The following is a 19,597-nucleotide window of genomic DNA, read 5'->3' as shown; positions in this document are numbered from 1 at the left end:
TCTCACAAGTTTGCTTTTGGTCTTTTCGCTATGCAAGGTGTAACCCCTCGGACTCAAAGCTTCCTCAAAACTCATTATCTTCAATTGCTAAACGGAAGCGGTAGCCCGGAGGGTGGGGAGCTTCGCAACAAAAACAATCGAGTAACAGAAGGTAACAATTCTATTGTCAATCGGTTTTGTAAAAACAATAAATTATCTCAATTGAAAATTTGTCTATGGACTGACCCCGTCGATGGCCACCGCGAAGATTCTGTAACAATCGAGAAAGAACTTTGATTAGACCATTGGCGATTGCGTAAGAGAGAATTTAGGGCACTTTATTCGCAAAAGAAGCGAACAAAATGCGCTTAAAAATGACGCTTCCACGAAGTAGTTGGAAGCGTCAGAATGTCCAGATGCTAAAACTCACCTAAAATTCGGCGTGGACAATCTGGATTCGGAGGTTCTGGTCCGGGCTTGGGTTGGCGGCTTCGTGTCCTCAGCAACGGAATAAGGGAAGGACAATGGGAGATGAATCAAGGAACTATGCAAAGGTTTTCTAGGGGAACAAAGAAATTCCCCAGAGGAAAAGTGGGGAACGGAAAAATATCTTAGGTACTCCCCCCACCCCATTTCACTCCCCTGAATCATCCTCCATTAAACCCTTTCACCCCAACAAAAAATGTTTCTTTTTCTCATGAACCCTCAAAATATCCCTTCTAGTGAACTTTTTGAAGCAAATCCCACAACTGAATTGGCGATCAACGCCGCATTCGTATCTCAAGTGTCTTTCTAGCGTGTAGGCGACAGAGTAGCCCCTACCGCATCTCGTGCACACATAGGGCAAACTTTCTGCAACAATAACCTTCCGTCAAACCTTTCTCTCACCCTTGTCTTCAACTTCAGCTCCAATCCTGCTCCCTAGAAGCTCCCAAACAAAAGCGGCTTGGAAGATAGGAGGCCGGATTATGAAGCGTGAATTTTGAAGGGTATAAACACGCAAACAAAAAAGGGCAACATGCGCCCCTTTGTAGGTTTGGCTTTACCGGCGAGTTTGGGCAATTTTAAGCGAGAAATCGACCTCATGTTTAAGTAGCAGAAGAGATTTTTCGCTTAGAATTGCTTGGGTCATGCAGGAGACACGCAAAAACGAGGTAAAAGAAACCTTAAGGGGCTCGACGTTGGCCCTCTACTCAGATACACAATATTGCAGAAAGCTTGCCATAGGTTGTCTAATACTTACTACCTCACTGCATAGGACAGCACGATTTGTTGGTTTCCTTATTGGAGAGTCCCTGGAGACTGACCCAATAAGGACCGCAATTTTGATTCCCTTTGCTACGTAAGAGAGTCAAAAGTGACTTACTAAATGGCAAAAAAATTGGGCAAAGTATCAAACAATACATTACCCCTAACACCGATAGTGGATTCAAAGAACTGCAAAAACTTACATTTCTTTTCTTAAGGGGAACAAAACAAAAATATTTGTATTGCCTCCAAGATGCAACAATGCTAAATTTAGCACTGCAGCGTTTTCGATCTCTCTCACTCTCTCTTTCTCTCTCGCTCTCTCTCGATCTGACTTAGCACTCCTCATCGATAAAAACCTAATCGAAGAGGAGGGCATTCAGACCGTAATATTGAGGCTGTTATCAGAGGCGGACAAGTATTCGACACTGATAGCAGAAAAAAACATATACGTCAGGGCTAAAATTAGCCATGCCGTGACAGCGGAGCAAAATGTACAATTGAAAAGGATGGGGAAAAATAATGTACACAGTAAAAAGCATGCAACATGATAGATACTTTGTTAGACCAAAAAAGTAAAATGAGGTAGAAGGCCAACAGAATACCTTTGAGAGGCCTGGCAAAGCGAATTCTTGAGCTGACTACTGGACAAGAAATTTGACAGTCACTTGCGGAGCCTCCCAGGAGTAAAAATAACGAAAAGATTACAAAACCCAACACTAAGCACTTGCAACCGTAAGGCAAAACTTTTCTGAAGGGATCGAGAGGATGTATAGAGATTAAATAATAACAGGAGTGCAAATTAAATAAAACGAAGTTGAGAAAACGTCCGGGAATTCGTCGCCGAGACTGCAGCAGTCTCCGATTATTTTTTTTAGAGCTGCAAGGTTGCCAAATTATTTAGTATCCCGAATTTGAGCCACCAACGAGGGTGCCGGAACCCTGAGAAGTAGCAGGGAAGCGGTTTACCTCGTGCTTTGAAATGTACGTAGAGTGGCAACCTTGGAACTCCACTTCCCTTTCTCCCTGGATCTTACCTTCCCACGTTCAATTATTGAGACCTTAACGCTTCGCGAACAATTTTTATTTTCATTTAAGGGCGTTAGCAGCATAACGCCAAAAGGCCCTATATCTTAAAAACAATTTATTCGATTTTTCGATATTCAGGTGTTAGCAGCATAACACCAAAAAATACTTATAAGACAATATAAATAACCACGTTAGCAGCAAAATATAGTATTATTTTTTGGTTTAAACGCGTTCTTTGATTTCTCGACAATTCTCAACAAGCCAAACTAGAGCTCTAAATATGTTAAGTGTGTGAAAGTTACTAAACGACATTCTTCAGCCACTCGAAAGCCAATCTTCCTTCTGCTGCCAGTTTCTGATGCCGGATAGGGAGAAGGGTTCAAAAAAATACCTGTCCCAAGTACTCTATTACTAAAGCAGGCTGCAAAGCTACTGGTTAAGGTAAAAGCAAACCAAAAGACTATAATATGGTACACAAGCAAATGGATTATAAATAAGGAGCACCCAACTACTACTGACATGAACTAAAAGTAAAATCAGAGACTGGATTCTCGGGTCCGGTTTTGCCTTACGACGTGCAAGTGTTAACTCCGGCACCTATTTCGCATCGGCCTGCATGCGAAAACACCAATGGCAAGTTTTGAGAGCTTGTCAAAGACAAACAGCAGCTCGAAAGGGGTGAAAGTAAAGAGTATTCCACGATTTCGCTGCGTTTGCGCCAAGCCGACTAAAAATGCCACAGCGCTGGTATCAATGAAATGAGTTTGAAGTAACCGAAAAAGGCTTCTGCGAAAACAGCACCGGAGCCACAAAGAAATGAAACAAAAAATCTTACCTTGTGAGTCCCTGTGTGCACCGACCGCCTCTTGGGCGGCCAAGAAAACTTCGTCTTGTGATTGATTACCCATTTGCCAATGTCCAAATCCTGAGACAATTGGAAAATAAAGTAATATGTGAATACAGAAATTTAATTTAAATACTACATTGTAAACAGGGTTGGCAGAACACAATTTAGTTAACCGTGGACCGAAATATTTTATCCTATTTTATGTCTATAAGCTGCGTTGACCACCAATTTTTTTTTGTTCCCTTTTCTGCTCACTCACTAAAACTGAAATTTTCTCTCTATATCCTCAAAAATATTTCAACATTTAATAGTTTTAAAATTTATTACTTTTTGGCATATTAGTCTTCAAAAATGACTATTTCAAAAAGATATTTACACACCAGGTAAACATTATATTGTGTAGTCTACTCAAACTACTGGTCTTACTAGTAGTATTTGTGGAATATTGTGATAAAAAGAGTCACATGCATTGACTGTATATATTCGAAAAATAGTGACAAAACAAAATATCTACAAATACTCAAAACGAAACGTCTCAAAAGACCTTTAGATATGATGAAAAAAAGCAAATAATGAATATGTTGCCAACCCTGTCTCAGAAAATTTCGATTGACCATTACGAATTATGACTAAATTAATGATAGTGTAAATTTCCATTTAAAAAAATCAAATTAAACCGAATGTGCAGGTGTTACCACATGTTTTACACGCAGGTCACGAGTTTAGAAATATACACAGTATATCAATCGCGAGAAAATTGGGTTTTGACAGCGACAGAATTAAAAATTTCCCTAATTTGTGTCCAACATCAACACCGCATTTGAACATTTATGACAGTTATGAAAAGAAACGACAAACTGGGCACTGTCTACTTAACTTAAAGTTTTTATTAACATTTTACTGTACGTGGTAAAAATTTAGTTGAGCCCTTAAACTTTTCATAAAAATTATGGAAGAAAAACTCAAGTATTATGATAACAATTGAAGCTTTTCAGTAAAGACGAGATTCAAAATTCGTATGTGAAAAACATTGTTATCAAACATCAAAAAGTAACAGATCTCATTAACAATGCAGTTTATTGGCAAGAATTTCGAAACTCACTTTGGTCTTTTCAAAAAAACTGAGATAAATTATTCGAGCACTATCCGCAAAATTTTAAATACACATGTTAGGTAGGTAACGGCCGAAAAAACTAACGGCTGGGTCGATGACAGTGCAACTATTGTAGTGCGATTCTAAAATTAGTAATGTGCGATTGAGCTCGAATATTAAGACAAGCCATAAGAATATCGGTAAGGTGAAAGAACTCAGACAGATAAATACTCCATTAAAGAAACAATAACACAGATTGTCACTTTAATAATTATTTAATCTGCCAACGCACTGATAAATTTGGTTCCGGCCACGAAATTTGAAATCGACAAGTTCGAATATTCCTGTATTAATAGCAACAAGGTTCAATCTTCAATTAACAATATCCCACTTATATTAACATTTAGGTGGTTGTCCAAGATCACAAACATAACAAAGCCCTAAGAACCCCTTATATTAATATTTAATTTCTTCAGATAAAACTGTAAACTAGTCCTTTTAATGCCGAAATCAATGGAGGCTCGAGACACGCTGATGCCGCGATTCAAAATAGAGTCCAACGCCATATAAACGGCCTCGTCTGAATACTTTCGACTGCGGAAGTTCCCTCGTAATTTAGCCAACAATCCGGCAATATCAACACCATCCCCCAGGCGGTAGAAGAAGCCGTCCAAATCTGGGAACAAAACCAAAAAGTTTGGTTTAGTTCAGGCTTCGTTAACGACCGGGTTTGGCTGGGGCTTTACTTCAATTCCACACACCTTCCGACCTCAAATAGCATTAAAGAAATTGACATTTTGAAGGTCGAAGAGGTTCAACAGAAGGACAAGATGCCCACACCACTGAAGTATGGCAAAAGCATGGTTGTCCACTAAGATTTGAAATAAATATCCAGTGGTTTGTTTTGATATACATATTCCATTACATTGGCAAAATTAGGATGGAACTTCCAGGATTAAATGACTTTTAAATTAAGTTTCCACGTCGGGACGGCTTCTTTAAACGATTCTAGGCAAATGACACCCGGAAAAATCCATAAATTGTCACCCCATAGTTATAAGTGGGCGAAAATTTGACTAACAGATTTTTAAAAAGCAGTAAACCTATTTGAACTGCTTTTGAAACAATGATGTTAAAAAAAATAATACTTCAATTAAAAATGCAATATGCATCTAAATATTTACTTCCATAAATGTCAAACCTTTTGACAAACGTTGCCCATTTTCATATGTCAAACAAAAAAATATGCATTGTGATTTATATTTAAAAGAAAAAAACAAATGTGAAAAAAAAACGGTTTCACTGAAACTTAAAGCATTCGAAAGTTAAGCAGCACCAAAATTGTCATACCTTAAACGTTATAATTTCAAAAACATGGTAGTTGCAAATCTAGATTGTTATGTTTAGATATTCTAAAACAATTCCAAACATTCAATAAAATACAGGTGTTCAACTTTTAGAAAGTTAACATCTACTTCATTAATGGCAAGTACTGTCACCCTTGCTCATTACAAAGAACGGAGAATTAAGCAGAATACCCACAAAAAAGAAAATTAAGCAAAAAATTAGATTTCATCTAGAAACGTCACACCAATCAACATATGAAATAAATGGATAAATAAACTGGCTCTGCAGGATTATTAGTGCACCTGCTTCATTAGTATATTTTCTCTAGCATTAATAATTTATTTCAATTATTTTTCATTTATTTTTTCTTTATTATTGTTCTTTTTCTGAAAATATAATAAATAATGCAATGTTTTCCTTTTTGTAATTTCTTCAATTATCTGCTTTATTTTGTGACTATTTATGCTCACTGTCATTCTATACCCATGTCCAATAATAAATTGCAACTGGTGGAATAACCAGAAGGCATATTTGCTTGAAAGTTTTCACTTTTGTAAATTTACTACTTCCTGTTTCCCTAATTGTTAATCTTTCCCATTTAAAAAATTAGGGAAACCTTTAAGGCTGAATGGTAGATGAAAATGTTAATAACCAAGCTAGAGCACAAATTTTATCTACAATGTCAATATAATCAAACTTCTTAGACGTCTCTATCAAAAACTGTCACTATAAATAGAATTCATCTGACACAACTGTCAAAATAATTATTTACATTTTGGCAACTATTCAATAACCAAACGGGTAACTGTAATATGAACTAACTCTGCGAAAACCCTTATTTCAAATGGTCTACTTCCTTGCGAAAAATTTTTGTTGAGATCAATAATGGTCAATGAACTTTCTTCTTAGAATGTCACTTAAGAATGAATTACGTTTCTCACCTTGCTGTGATGACCCCTCACCCCCATGACTAGGTCCTGCTCCATCATCCATTTGCTGTTCCATATTGCTCAAGTCATCATCATCCAAAGTTAGGTCCTCGATACTGTCCTCATTCATATCATCAGCGTACTCAGATTTTGGCTCCAACATCAGTTCAGTGTGCGTTTCCAATTTTTCTTTGATCATAGGAACTTGTGATAGCTGAGAGCCGGATTCGTCTTTATGCCTGCAGACAATAAAAAATTTTTACAAAAAAGGTTTTTTGGGGAAAGGAGAGACAAATTACCTTAGAATTTCCTGTTTCGTCTCAATGGTATCAGGCACATCATTGTTCATCTTAATATTAACAGGTAGTTGAGTAGTCGCTGATGGAATGTTTTGAGGAGCGTCAGAGGAGTTGGAGGCATCGTGGTGATTGTCCATCTCCTCGCTCTTACGCCGCATCCTTTTTTTCTTGCGAGGACCAGGTGAAATGGAACCTTCTCGTTCATCTCGGCTTCTCTGTTCTATTGTCAGACCTTGAACTTTGGGTATTGCGCTTTGCGTTTGGGGGCTCTTAGGGGGAGCAGCCGCCGGTGCTGCCCTTTTAGCCGCCGGCTCTTCTTTCTTATTATCACTCAGTCCTTTTATTTGCAATGATTCGGCGGCCTTCAACAAGGCCCCCAATTGGTCTTGGGATATGTTTACCTCACCCCGGTACATGTAGTCCATCATTGCTTTCAGTTCTTGGAATTTCACGTCTTTTAGGATGAGGATCGGATGTTTGTCATAGTGACGAGACAACAACGACTCGAAATACGGGCTACACGCGGACAGGACGACTTTGTGTGCATTTAGAAATTTACCCTCTGCCGCGAGGGTACAGTCCACCAGTTTCTCGTTTTCCAATAATGTGTCGAAGACCGCTACTAACGTTGACTGGTGGTTATTCCACCTGAGGCAGAACTGTTGATCGTCGTCCATCTTTCTAATAACTGTAACAAACAAGTTTCTCTTTAAACAAATAGAAATTAAATATAGGAAAATAATTAGTAATATCAATTGCAATTACCATAACAAAGAAATTCTTCAATTTAGAATGTTGTGATCCACTTCCATTGTGAATCAGTTTATTACAATAAAGAGAATATTTTCGAAGACTCGAGACCAGAATAATCTGTTCAAAAATTTTAAGATTCCAATGTGTCATTTTAAATGAATTTTAATTTTGTTGATATATTGTTTTTAACCTTTAAAGGCTATACTAAGGGTTGCATATTATATGTAGTTTGGAAACACAAAATGAATAAATGAGTGAATATGAATAAAGCAATATTTTACAAGCCAAAACTAGAAGTTTTTATATTCGCACTCTCTAACCTGAACACCTCATATCTTAATAACTTGGGGTGCATTGGTGTATTATAATTGCATTGACTCATTTTGGCACCACAATTCACAAACATTAAGCATACAATATCAAAATGTTTATAGTACCAGATACTAAAATCAAATTGGAAACATATTTTAAAGATTATGTATATTGTGAGATATGGCAACTGACTATTACATTATCTACAGTGATTATTTGTTTTAAGGTCATACCTTATTACCCAAGAAATTTTTTGTGGAACCCCAGTATAATCATTCATCTTAAATATCCGAATAATTTAGAAGTTTTTTTCATATTTTTTGTTTTTTAAGTGTAAATTATAAAGTTTATTTTACATTTAACATCTTTAAAAAGGAATCGGATACACTGGAAGGTACTGGGGCACTGGAGGGAGTATTTTAAAGCAACTTTTGTTACATATGTACTTTTGAAGCAGATATCCAAAAAGTGTACTCCTATGAGCACAACAAAACGTCTAGCAAGAATTTTCAAGAATTAGGATGGAATAAATGAGCCAATTTTGTAATTTGTTGTAATATAGAATTGAACAATGTTAAGTGAAAGCTGCCGCGTAAGGTTGTATTATTGACACCGTTTAAGTATGGGATTTGTTTGTGAATGTCTTACATTTAAGAATTTTGTTTGAAGTTGGACGATAGTAAATTATAATACGCTTTTCGAAAAGCAATTTGACAAAAATAGATCTCTTATTCTTTATTTCAGATTTGAAATATGTGAAGTATAGTATCTTAAAGTTATTCAGGGAAGTATCGAAAACGTGTTTTGCGAAAAGCCCAACGTATCATTTTGTAAATAAATGTGCATTAGTGTAACTCTTTTGCGTTAATCAGAATTTTAATTTCTTACCAAAATCAATATAAACGTGGAAAACATCAATTACAAAATGGCGGACCCCCAGGACGGATGCAAGAAGCTAAGGCGTATGTTGGCATGTTGCTTCAATTTGATTAATCGATAAGTGAGGGGGCAAAACCCTATCCTTTTCCAATTCGAACTCAAAGTCTATGTCGCAGCATGAGTGCGAGAGAGGACGCGAGAAGTTGACGCAAGCTCAGCCAACTCCAACGGAAACACGTCACCAGCGCTTCGTTGCGGCTAGAAGGCAAGATCGGAAAGCACTGGCAAAGGACAAAATGGCCGCCATGGAAAATAATTCAACATGATGATCAACGTTAAACTCCTATTTAACTCTTGCAAAACATCGCTTTGACTTCGATTTGAAAACTCCGTCGAGACTTTATGTTTGCGAGTTGGGAAACCAAAAAAAAAACGCAAACAATAGTTGCCACCCATCACCCAAGGAGAAATTATTACGAATAACAAAATCCCAAATTCCGGAAAACTTATGCAATTGAAATTAAAATCAATGAAAGCATAATAATATTTACCTTATTTGGCACCTATACACTAAATATCACAATAAATTCACTTAGGTATCAACTCTCATAGAGATGACTAAATTCTAGCGTTGAGTCTTCTTGAGGCGGCTTCGTACTTCTAACTAAAAGCGACCGAGCCGGTCTCCTTGCTCTAGAGCAGATTGGAGTCGGCGGATGTGTTGCACGATCGTCGAGTGACGTAGTGCTGCTGCGTAGTTGGTTGAGGCGCCGCCGCTCGGAACGCTCAGCCAATAAGAATACGAGCTTTCGACGCTTACCGACTGTTCGCCGAGCTTCAGAAAACTGGCGCGTGAAAGGAACAGCCGTATGCTCCGCAGGGCGCAAGAAATAGATGAAGAGAGAGGAGCGGTGAAAATCGGAAAAAGAGAGAGCATAGAGTGAGAGAGAGGAGAGGAAGACATGAATTTGATCCTCAACAAAATAGTGAACCTTCACGTTCTAAACGTAAGGTCGGTTTTCCCATGAAAACCTTTTTCATTGCCTGCGTTTTTAGCCTCATGCCATGCGGCAGGTTGGAAGTTCGATCCGGCTGGAACGGGTCGGCTGCGACTCGTCATGAACGCCTCATCTAGGTTTTTAAAAAGTTTTGTTCCTCAAAATTGCACCTATAAGGGAGTAAATCAGAATATCATTAGAGCTTTTAAAGAGGAGTCAATCGATAGCTCAGCAGGAGCATCATTTATTAGCTGCAAAATTAAATTTTAAACTGATCTGGCGCGACGCGAAGCGGCGCCTGCCTGTTGTAAGTAGTAGAACACCTCGTAAACGATTATGTTCACTTATCAACATAAACAAATCTCTGGACAGTTCGACATATTAAATTTAATCGAATATGGATGCAGTGACTGCATAATAAAAATTTAAGATTAGACTAAATACATACTTCTAGTGACTGAGAGGAGAAAACAGCATCAGCAACTCAGCAATGGCTCCTATTCGGTAGGAGCAGGTGAGTTAGTTCGAGCTCGCTGAGAAGAGATGCCCATTACATAGGGTTATTAAAAAGAGTAAAAGCACGTTAATTATCTCATAAAGTTTCATAATATGCAAGTTTAAAGTGTTTAGTACAATTCTGTATTTATACGGGGTGATCTCAAAATTGGGGAAATACTGTCCCTAACCAATAAGCCTTTAAATATTTCGTCATGTCATTATAAAATGTCAATACTAACAGGGACACGGAGTGTTGAAATTTTATTTAAAAAAATGAAAGTGTATGAATTTCTGCGAAACTCTTCTAGATATTACACAAAAAGTATTTTCAGATCCAAACCAGAAAGTCAAAAATTGGGACGCCACTGTTTTTTTGGGAAAATTAAAAAACAGTAGCATTTTCTGCTTCATTTTGATGAAGAATGCCCTTTATAGCTTTTTTTGCGCGATGCGATGTTTTTGAGTAAAAAAAACCTGTAAATATTATTAATATATAATATACAATAAAAATTAATTATTATTTAAATTAAAAGTTTTGAATTAACAATTTGAATGAGAAATTATAATCTTAAGTTTTTTTATAAAAAATAGTCATGAAATACAACAATTCTTTACCGAAAAATCTCCCTAAAATGCTTAAAATCTGACTGTCCTTTCATTAAAATCGTTAAAAACAACCCAAACCTTGATCTTCAATAGAAGATAGATATAGAATATTCTTCATGGACAATAATTAGAAGTTAGAATCAACAACGCGATCAACAAAAGTGTGTAATCTTCCCTAAATACTTATATCACATTTATCTCCAAATCTTTTCGATATAATTGCTTCTTTATATTATCGTATGAACTCAGGCAAAATGCTAAAATTATCCCAAATAGGTATTATAAGATTATTTCAGCATTATTCTCGAATTCACCCCTGATAATATTCAGCTCTGGATATTTCGAAAACTATAAAAGATAATAATACCGAAATTGTTTTCTATGACGCTGTTTTGACTAGAAAAGATCACCAATAGGATTCTAAAACTTTTAATGTTCTATGTGGGATAAAGAAATAATCAATGGTATCAGCTACAGTTGCTGTGATTCTACAGATGCAGAGCGTAGCTTCAATTCGGTTAAGTCTACACCATTTACTTGTGATTTGTTCATCATATAACAAAATTAGAAACGTTCATTTATGAAACTCATGAGAAAATACTATTTCCTGCAACTCGTGTCATATTGCCTGACCTCGCTTCACTCGGCCCATGCTATCATAATGTGCCCGTTAAAGAACATGTAATGAACACGGGGCACTCGTTATCTAAAACTGTCCATTTTTTAACTTATTACATAAACAGTCGCATTATTTTCGCCTATAAACTTTAATCCAATCTTACTTTATTGCACTCTACTCGATTGTCCATATAAAGAGTGAAAAATAACAAGTCCATCTCTTGATTCTGTGGAAAAACTCGTGTTGCTTCAATGTTCAAGTCGTATTTAATGACTTAATTTCTCAGAAATTTAGATTGATTGAATTTAAAATGCCACACAGGGAGGGTATTCCAGTAGTTCGGTTTTAGTTGCTTACATTGGTATCATGTGAATCCTGCTCCGTGATCATACACGGTTGGAGATGAATCATGATATGATATGAGCAATTGAATATTTAGAAAAATAAACCACTTTGTGAAATTTGAATTTATACATATTCAGTAAGTTCAATTTAATTCAACAACAGTTTGAAGAACATCATGTTAAAAAATTGCTTTAAGGTGATTTTATTACCGTGCTGTTAACTTTAACATTGAGTTTGTTTTTATGAAAACTAACCACCGGGTCCATGATATTCTTAGTACAGGTAAACAAGGTGGACCACATGAAAAATTGTAAAACAATTTAGAGCGTTTCCAAATTTGGTATTCTTGCCTCTCCTAAACAGATTTTCTTGATAACTCTGGATCCTCAAATTAAAAAATTTCCTAGTTGAAGAAAGATCCTTGTGTTCCTATAATCCTAATTTTCCAAAAATTAACAAATTGTGAAAGCTACTTCGTTTTTGGTCCCTTTCCAAACTTTGAGTTTCTTTGGAGACGTTCTCTTATTAGTCAGTACATTATTCAATAATTAAGAGAGACGAGCCGCAAGGATGCCAATCAGCCTCAATGAGTAGAAAATTCAAAAAATCACACGATTTTTTAAATTTTATCATTGCTCATGTGTCGGTTAATCTATACAAAAAGTGAGAATTTAAAATCCCTATCGCAGCGAAAATCAAGACTAAAACTTCATAAAAACTTACAAATATAGCTCGTGACCGATGGGGTCATAATATTGAATAATATACTGAATATCCAATGAAAACCAATCGAATTTCCCGGACATTTCCCAAAAAAAAACTAGCTTTCGATTAAGGTGGCCATCACAACTTGAATTAAATACGATTTCACAACAGGTAAAATTGTAACGGACTATATGAATCACCTTGTCTTTTCTTCACTCCCTTGCCCTTAACTGGATTACCAGTTTACGTATTGTAAGCATTAGGTATATGTTGGACAAAAGGGAATATCTACCTAATGGGCGTTATAGAAGTTATAATATCTGTACCTGACCCTGGAGTAAAGTTATGTTTCTTTCCAGCTTGAGTTCTAAAATTTAATTAACACATTGTGCCCCTATGGTCGTCTCCGCTGTACAATTAAAGGCCCGGACGTAAAAAATTAATGTCAAAAGGTGAAGGATCTTTAATTTTTTTTTCCTCAGTGACGAACTTGAAATGACGAATATTTATCATCGTGCGTTGTTAAAATTACTGACGAGGGACTTTCTAGGGATCAACTTGTGTGGTTCCAGCAGGCTAATTCCTTGTAGTCGATAAATATTCAAATTTCCAACGTTCTCTTTGCTTTTATTTAAGCTTCGTTCGCATTGAAAAATCGCCTTGAATCACAACGCGATGGAAAAAAGAGTGGGAAACAGCCGAGAAAACGGTCAAAAACCTCGAAAGAATAACGGTGTCCCACATCATGGAAAAGGCACACGAACGACGGATTTCTTTTTCTGCGCCATAACTCGATCTTTTTTGTTGTCTTTTCACAACAGCATACTGGTAATTTCATAGCCGGATCGAGGAGATAAATGTATGGCTTACCTACTTTCTAAATTGCCATAGATTATTTGCTGGTCGTGATGATGGCTACAGTCAACAAAAAGCAAATGCACGAGCGCTAAGCGAAAATTCGGCTAAAATTCAAGAGAAGACAAATCTGGAGAACTCGGAGGCTACATTATTAGGCTGTTCTCAGAGATAAGATAATAGTTTATTTTATTTAGGAACATTATCTGACTGCTACAAACACGCAGCTATAGAAATGTTTCTCGATACGTTGGAGATAAAATAGCAAACAATCAAGAAACCCCCAGGACATGGCGGGGTAAGAGGGTCTGGGTTCTAGGAAAAACTAATCAATACCCTCACGAGGGGTGGAATTCGTCCCTTGATGTCCGTCAGACGAGACCCAACGGAAGAGGGTTGGCTGCAGGCGATATTAGGGGACCGACAGTAATCTAGAAAATAGTTTTGAAGGCACAAGGCACCGGCTTTGTATGATGTTGATGATGATGATGATGATGATGATGTAGACCATGAAACATCTAGAGTGTAATATGTGTTCGTTTCTCGAACGAAATGAGTCCAGGGTTAAGTAAATGCACTGCGAATGCCGTTCTCTGCGTATGTGTAAAAAGCTTGTCAAAAACCACGCCAGATATGTATAAAAACGTGTAAAATACATAGGAAACTTTGCGGCTTTGCTCTAGTTTAACTTTTTGATATACCCCTACACGTATAAATCAATCGCGTATCTAGATGTAGGTTGACTATTGGATTAATTAAGCGAAGGATTAATTAATTATTTTGAATATTAAAGTAGAAAATTTCAAATATGTCTGAAAGACTCGGCTATCATAGATTTTCAAAGACTTTATTCGTCGAAACAATATCGTATTCAGCATAAACGGGTAATTTGTCTAAACCTGGTGTACCCACCTATATTTAAAAGCATTTTATCGTTCTAAAAATACTGTAGAAAGGGTCAAGCAATTATATTCTGAAACTAGCCCCTGAGAAAGTGACCTAAAAGTATCACTATAAGTCAATTAAAAGTGGCATTTACAAAAAAAAGCGATTATCATGGATTTTCATGATTTTTCCTTTCGCTGACAATAGCGCCAGAACGCGCACTGATGATATTCACAAAAAGGGCATTAGAAAAGATAAAAAAGTTCTAAAGAAAAAAGCTATGAATCAGTCCTAAAAGCTCTTAAAGACGTCTTTAAAAGTGTTTTCCGTCAAAAACACCGGACCAATGAACATATACTAACACTGCGTGAGTAATAATTAACAAAATATGAGAGAACTGCAAATATAAAAGAAGTTACTCATTTGTAATCTAGAAGGTTCGATACACCATTCATGGGACTGTTCACTATAAGCAGCAGGGAAAGGAAAACTTTATCGTCGAACATGGGACATGGGGGCATTGAGGGGCAAAGGCTGCGAAACAGCTGTGCTTGAAAGCATGTACGAGACCTTGTTTATTTATAGAGCCTCCCGTCTGAAATCAGAAAGGCTCTTGTGATGATTCCACTGTCTGTTTTGTTCAGGATGCATGTACGGTTCAGGACGCATAAGCTTGAAACTGCCACGCCCGAGAATATTGTGTAACGTTGTAAACTGGGGTTGCGGCACATTAACTGTACATTACAGCTAAAACATTTGTCTAAGGGCCAAATTATTAATGTAGGGTTAACTTTAGTATCAAGCTAGACTCCATGAAAACAATGAATCTGCGCAACACCTAGGATCAATTTCAACGTTTGTAAATAGAAATTATCCTGCCGTTAAGGTGGATTGCGCATTGATAATTTATCCCTGAAAGGGACGAGTAACCTTATATTTGTGCCCCTTTTTTCAATTTAAATCATTTTTGATCATTTTCAGTAGATTCTGATACGAAGTTCGGGGGTTTTATTTTTACAGACATAAACAGAAGTCGCTTCAAAATGACTCGGACCTTTGATGAATTGTTTCATCAGGACGCATTACTATCGCTTTCGGTATTTCTGTGATGAAATTCAGAGACATTGTGTAATTTTGCATGAGTCAGTTTCAAGCTCATTACTCATATTTCGATTCATAAAGTTCGTTTACTTATAGGAGTTTTTGAGTTCCCTATACTCGAGTAGAGGAGATTGAAAATTTGCGGGAAGTTGTTCATTCGCTCAGACTTAAATTTTGGAATTCTAAATTTTGGACCATCTGAGTGAAATTGTGAGGTATCTGCAAATGACACAGGTTAATCTGAAAACGGCAGAAAACTTTAGGGAATTGTCTATTACCCCATTATTAAATTTTAGAACCATCTTAATCTAAATTTGAGACATTTGAGTGCAATTTGGTAATATTCCAATAAGACAAGTACGAAAATATTGAAAAACTGGTGTTAGTTTTTAGTTTTTGAGATTTAAATTATTTTTCGCGATTAGAGATTATGAACTTCTCGATGGTTATCGCCTTCAAAGTTCATATTATTCTATAGTACAGAGGACCTCCCATACATAAAAACCGAAATTCCAAGATTTATGAGAGTCATGCCGAAAACTCCCTTTAAAAACCAATACGCTTTTTAATATTTCTTGAAAACTAACAGTTTCTGTCTCTAATATTGTGTGCGTATACAGGGTATCCCCCGAAAATGTATGTCAACAATGATATCCTGAAATTATTTAAGTTAATATATTAAAGTTCGATCCAAAAATTATTTGAAAAAGTGTCTTGTTTAGACGCTATTGACGATCAAATTTTTTGGAAAAAAAACATGTTTTTTGCTATATCTAAAGAATGCTTGAATGGATTTCAATGATATTCATTGTCCATTTACTTATTAGTATAGAGATTATATTCATGTAATATTCATGTCTATTCGCAAGGTGCAAGTGGGAAATTCATAGTCATCTCCGCACAAAAATTACCAACATTTTTTGCCGGGTAGATGCATAGTATTTTTTTCTAATGATACATTAGCTGTTTCCCCACTTTTTCCATCTCTTGGAAATATCTCGTACGGCTCATATTCCACGCCGAGAAAAATTATTTTCTTTTCTCGTACAGAACAACAATTAGCCATCATTTCGATAATTACCGATACTTGTCAATGCCAACGTCAACGTCACTTATGGAAAATGTCATAAAAATTTATCAAAAATGTCTGACGTTTCTTTTGAAATTAATAATGGCGTTCTCTAATGAAGAAGTGACCGATCTAGTTAAAATTATAGGATTTTGTGAAAATCATCTGACAGTAGTTTGGTTTCAGTTAGATCGCCGACCATGTTTCCTGATCTGCAGCGAAGACCGAACTCAAAAAGGGAAATTAATAAAATTTAAAAAAATCATTTATATGAATGATAAAAAACCCATAATTCTAACTATATTGGTAATTTCTTTATTAGAGAACTTCATTGTTGATCTCAAAATAAACGATTCAAAAACACTTAAAAAAAAATTTGATAAATTTTTATGACATTTTTCATAAGCGTCATCAGCGTTTACGTCGACAAGTATTGATAATTATCGAAGTGATGGCAAATAGGTGCCCTGCATGAGAAAGGAAATGATTTTTTCCGGCGTGAAATTTTTACCGTACGAGAAATTTCCAAGAGATATAAAAGTTGAAGAAAAGGCCAACGTATCGTTAGAAAAAAAATCAATGCAATGCATCAAAATTTCTGAATGTTTTTTACGAAAATGACTAAGAACTTACCATTTACACATTGTGAATAGACAACAATATTACATGAAAATAATTTTTGTAAGAATGAATAAATGCAAAATGAATTTTATTGAAATCCATTAAAGCATTCTCCAGATATAGCAAAAAACATGTTTTTTTTTTCAAGAACTTTGACCGTCAATATCGTGTAAATGAGACACCTTTTTTCAAATAATTTTTGAACCAAACCCTAATGTGTTGACCCAAATAATCTCAGGATACCATTTTTGACATGCATTTTCAGGACACCTTGTAGAAATCTATTCAGATTAGAAATCCGAATAGATTTTTATAATCTGAATAATTAGCCAATGAAAAGACGCATTAAGCCGCGTATTTTTCGAAAATCGACAAGGACAACTAGAGCTCTAAGAAAATATATTTAGATGCCTTGTGCTGGCTAAAAGCCCAATATTCCGAAATATACACGGTGTCCCATGTAAAAAAAGTCACGTTTTCAGCCCCTAAAGGGAATTTCATCAAGACTCGCTTCGAAACGTTGCTGCTCATATCAACCCTCTCGAACATTACAGTCTGTCTTGTTGCACGAACTCTGGACGTTCGTCCCTCATTAGCAGTTATCGTTTCAGGTGCTTCAACTTCGCATTCATAAATGTAGTAATAAATGATTTTATCTGTAACTGAACAATATATTATTTTTATGAGGGGTGTTGATGTGGCGCATGGCTTCCAGCCAGAATCGATCGAGCTTTCGGAGGGCAGTACCCTGGACACCCCAATCCGACACCGTCACCATGACTACCGGCTGGATTAATAAACCGAAAGGGCGCTTCCTGTTACAAAAACCCCAACCGTGGAAACCATCTTCGTTTCGGCCCTTAAAAGCTCTTTTCGGCAAAAATAAGCTGCAACCGAGAGAATTTCCGTCTCTACCGTCAGCAGCATGGAATATTCCAATCCATTTCATGGTCAACGAAGAAGCTATCTTTCCTTGTTTATCACTTTGTGAAAACTTGGCTTTTATCGCTGTCTGACGTCCTTTGTTTGTCATTCTATGCACCAGTCCCATTCCTCGGACCTTCGTAATCGCCAACTGTGACTCTTACATTTGAGTGCCTCATTTTCTTCGAGGCTACGTTCCCGAATCGTTTTTCTGCGAAACATTAAACCCGATTTTAAACGTTCTAGTTCGGGAATTAAACGATTCGGCTGCGTGTTTTCTTTTTGTTTTTGACCCGAGGAATAATGAGCGCGGCTGATTTTTTACATTCCTCACCGTTATACCAATTTCGACAAACTGACTTGTCCGGAAACCAGTAACGCAGCTGGTTCTCAAACCACACAACTGGCATTCTCAAGCATATAACCGGATACGAACGATTTCTAAACGATCGATATTGTGAGCTGCACACAGTATGGAAAATACAAATATAAAATGTCGAACCACTTTAATTCCCATTAAATTTCCTTTGCCGCTGTGCGGTAAAGCTTACTCGGCGAAGTTTCATGACCTCGTTCCCAATCCTCATCAGCTTTACTTTAAATTACCATTTTCCGATCCGTTAAGTCTAAAATAGATAACCGTTAAGCGTAGGCTAGTTTCTTTGCCTAATTTCTGTGAATCCTTTCTCCAAACGACTGTTTAAAATGGTTGTGCCTGCTATGAAGCTTGATGAAATTGGGTTTTAGAAAGGTGTGCCGCACTGGTGAATACCTGATGAGCTATCGCCATTTACGCGAAAAAGGGAGATATGCGAAATTCCCCATATTAAACTATACACTTCGAAAAGCAAATACAAACTTTCTAATCGAAGTGAAGAAATCTTTTATCGAACGAATATGCAGCTAACTCTATGGGATTTATTATTAATTTAGATATCTATTCAATTTTCAAAAATTATGTCGTCTAAATGCCCTCCATCAGCTTCAGTACGATTTTGAATTCTAAATTCAAAATAAAATGTAACCCCAAGAAATATAGAACTCGATCCACGAAAGAAGAATTAATCAACTCTATTAAGATTTAAATTAATTATCAAAATGAGTAGTTCTGTAAGAATTATAAAAAAAAAAATTATTCCTGTTTGTTCGTCATTGGCGTGAAAATTCTCGCTAACTCTTTAACAAAAAGCTTCACGGTTCAAAAGCTGTTTTTTAGGATGGTGTAGCAATAATTACCGAGCTAAAAGAGCGGATTCGAAATGAAACTACAAACTAAATCGAAATATATTCTACCGGGTGATGTAAAATTTTGAACTTAAAATTCAAAATTGCATTGAAGTTGCTTGTGGACATTCAGAAGACGTGATTTCTTTTTAATTGAATAGTTGTCTAAATCAACAATCAATCCTATAGTATTAGCTATACAGAGTGCCCCATAAATACTTCATTATATTTTAGGAGCTGATAGTACATTGAAAAATAATGTGGTTTTCCATATAAACCATATTCCAATAATGCTTCAATAGGAAGACTTAGGGAGTCAAACTTTTATCGAAAAATCAAATTTTTATTCGTATCTTCAAAACCAGGTGAGATATGTAGATGAAATTTGACATGATTTGACAGATAATTCAAACGCGTTTCTTTATGCGAAAA

General features: G+C 36.3%; 1 protein-coding gene and 1 long non-coding RNA gene across 6 annotated transcripts in view; both read right to left on the bottom strand.

Annotated features, from left to right (window-relative positions):
• The window catches only part of LOC136348299 (longitudinals lacking protein, isoforms A/B/D/L-like), a 111,626-nt gene extending 102,203 nt beyond the window's left edge, over positions 1-9,423 (bottom strand). For 4 of the 5 annotated variants that reach the window (XM_066299039.1, XM_066299041.1, XM_066299038.1 and 1 more), the window contains exons 1-4: positions 9,267-9,423; positions 6,772-7,459; positions 6,485-6,711; positions 3,092-3,181 (exon numbers count right to left, since the gene is read on the bottom strand). In XM_066299039.1, coding sequence (XP_066155136.1) covers positions 3,092-3,181; positions 6,485-6,711; positions 6,772-7,448 — 994 coding nt within the window. In that variant the 5' untranslated portion in view covers positions 7,449-7,459; positions 9,267-9,423. Of the gene's footprint in view, positions 1-3,091; positions 3,182-6,484; positions 6,712-6,771; positions 7,460-8,724; positions 8,873-9,266 lie in introns of those variants that run through there. The other variant, XM_066299037.1, reaches the window with a different exon arrangement.
• Positions 143-3,085, bottom strand: LOC136348316 (uncharacterized). Its single transcript, XR_010733618.1, has 2 exons — positions 410-3,085; positions 143-250 (listed from the first exon to the last, which is right to left on the bottom strand). It is a non-coding gene; the product is annotated as an uncharacterized lncRNA (long non-coding RNA).
• Positions 9,424-19,597: the final 10,174 nt, after the last annotated feature.

This window comes from Euwallacea fornicatus, chromosome 32 (assembly GCF_040115645.1).
Source record: "Euwallacea fornicatus isolate EFF26 chromosome 32, ASM4011564v1, whole genome shotgun sequence".
Lineage (NCBI taxonomy): Eukaryota > Metazoa > Arthropoda > Insecta > Coleoptera > Curculionidae > Euwallacea > Euwallacea fornicatus.
This window is presented reverse-complemented; position numbering and strand designations above follow the sequence as displayed.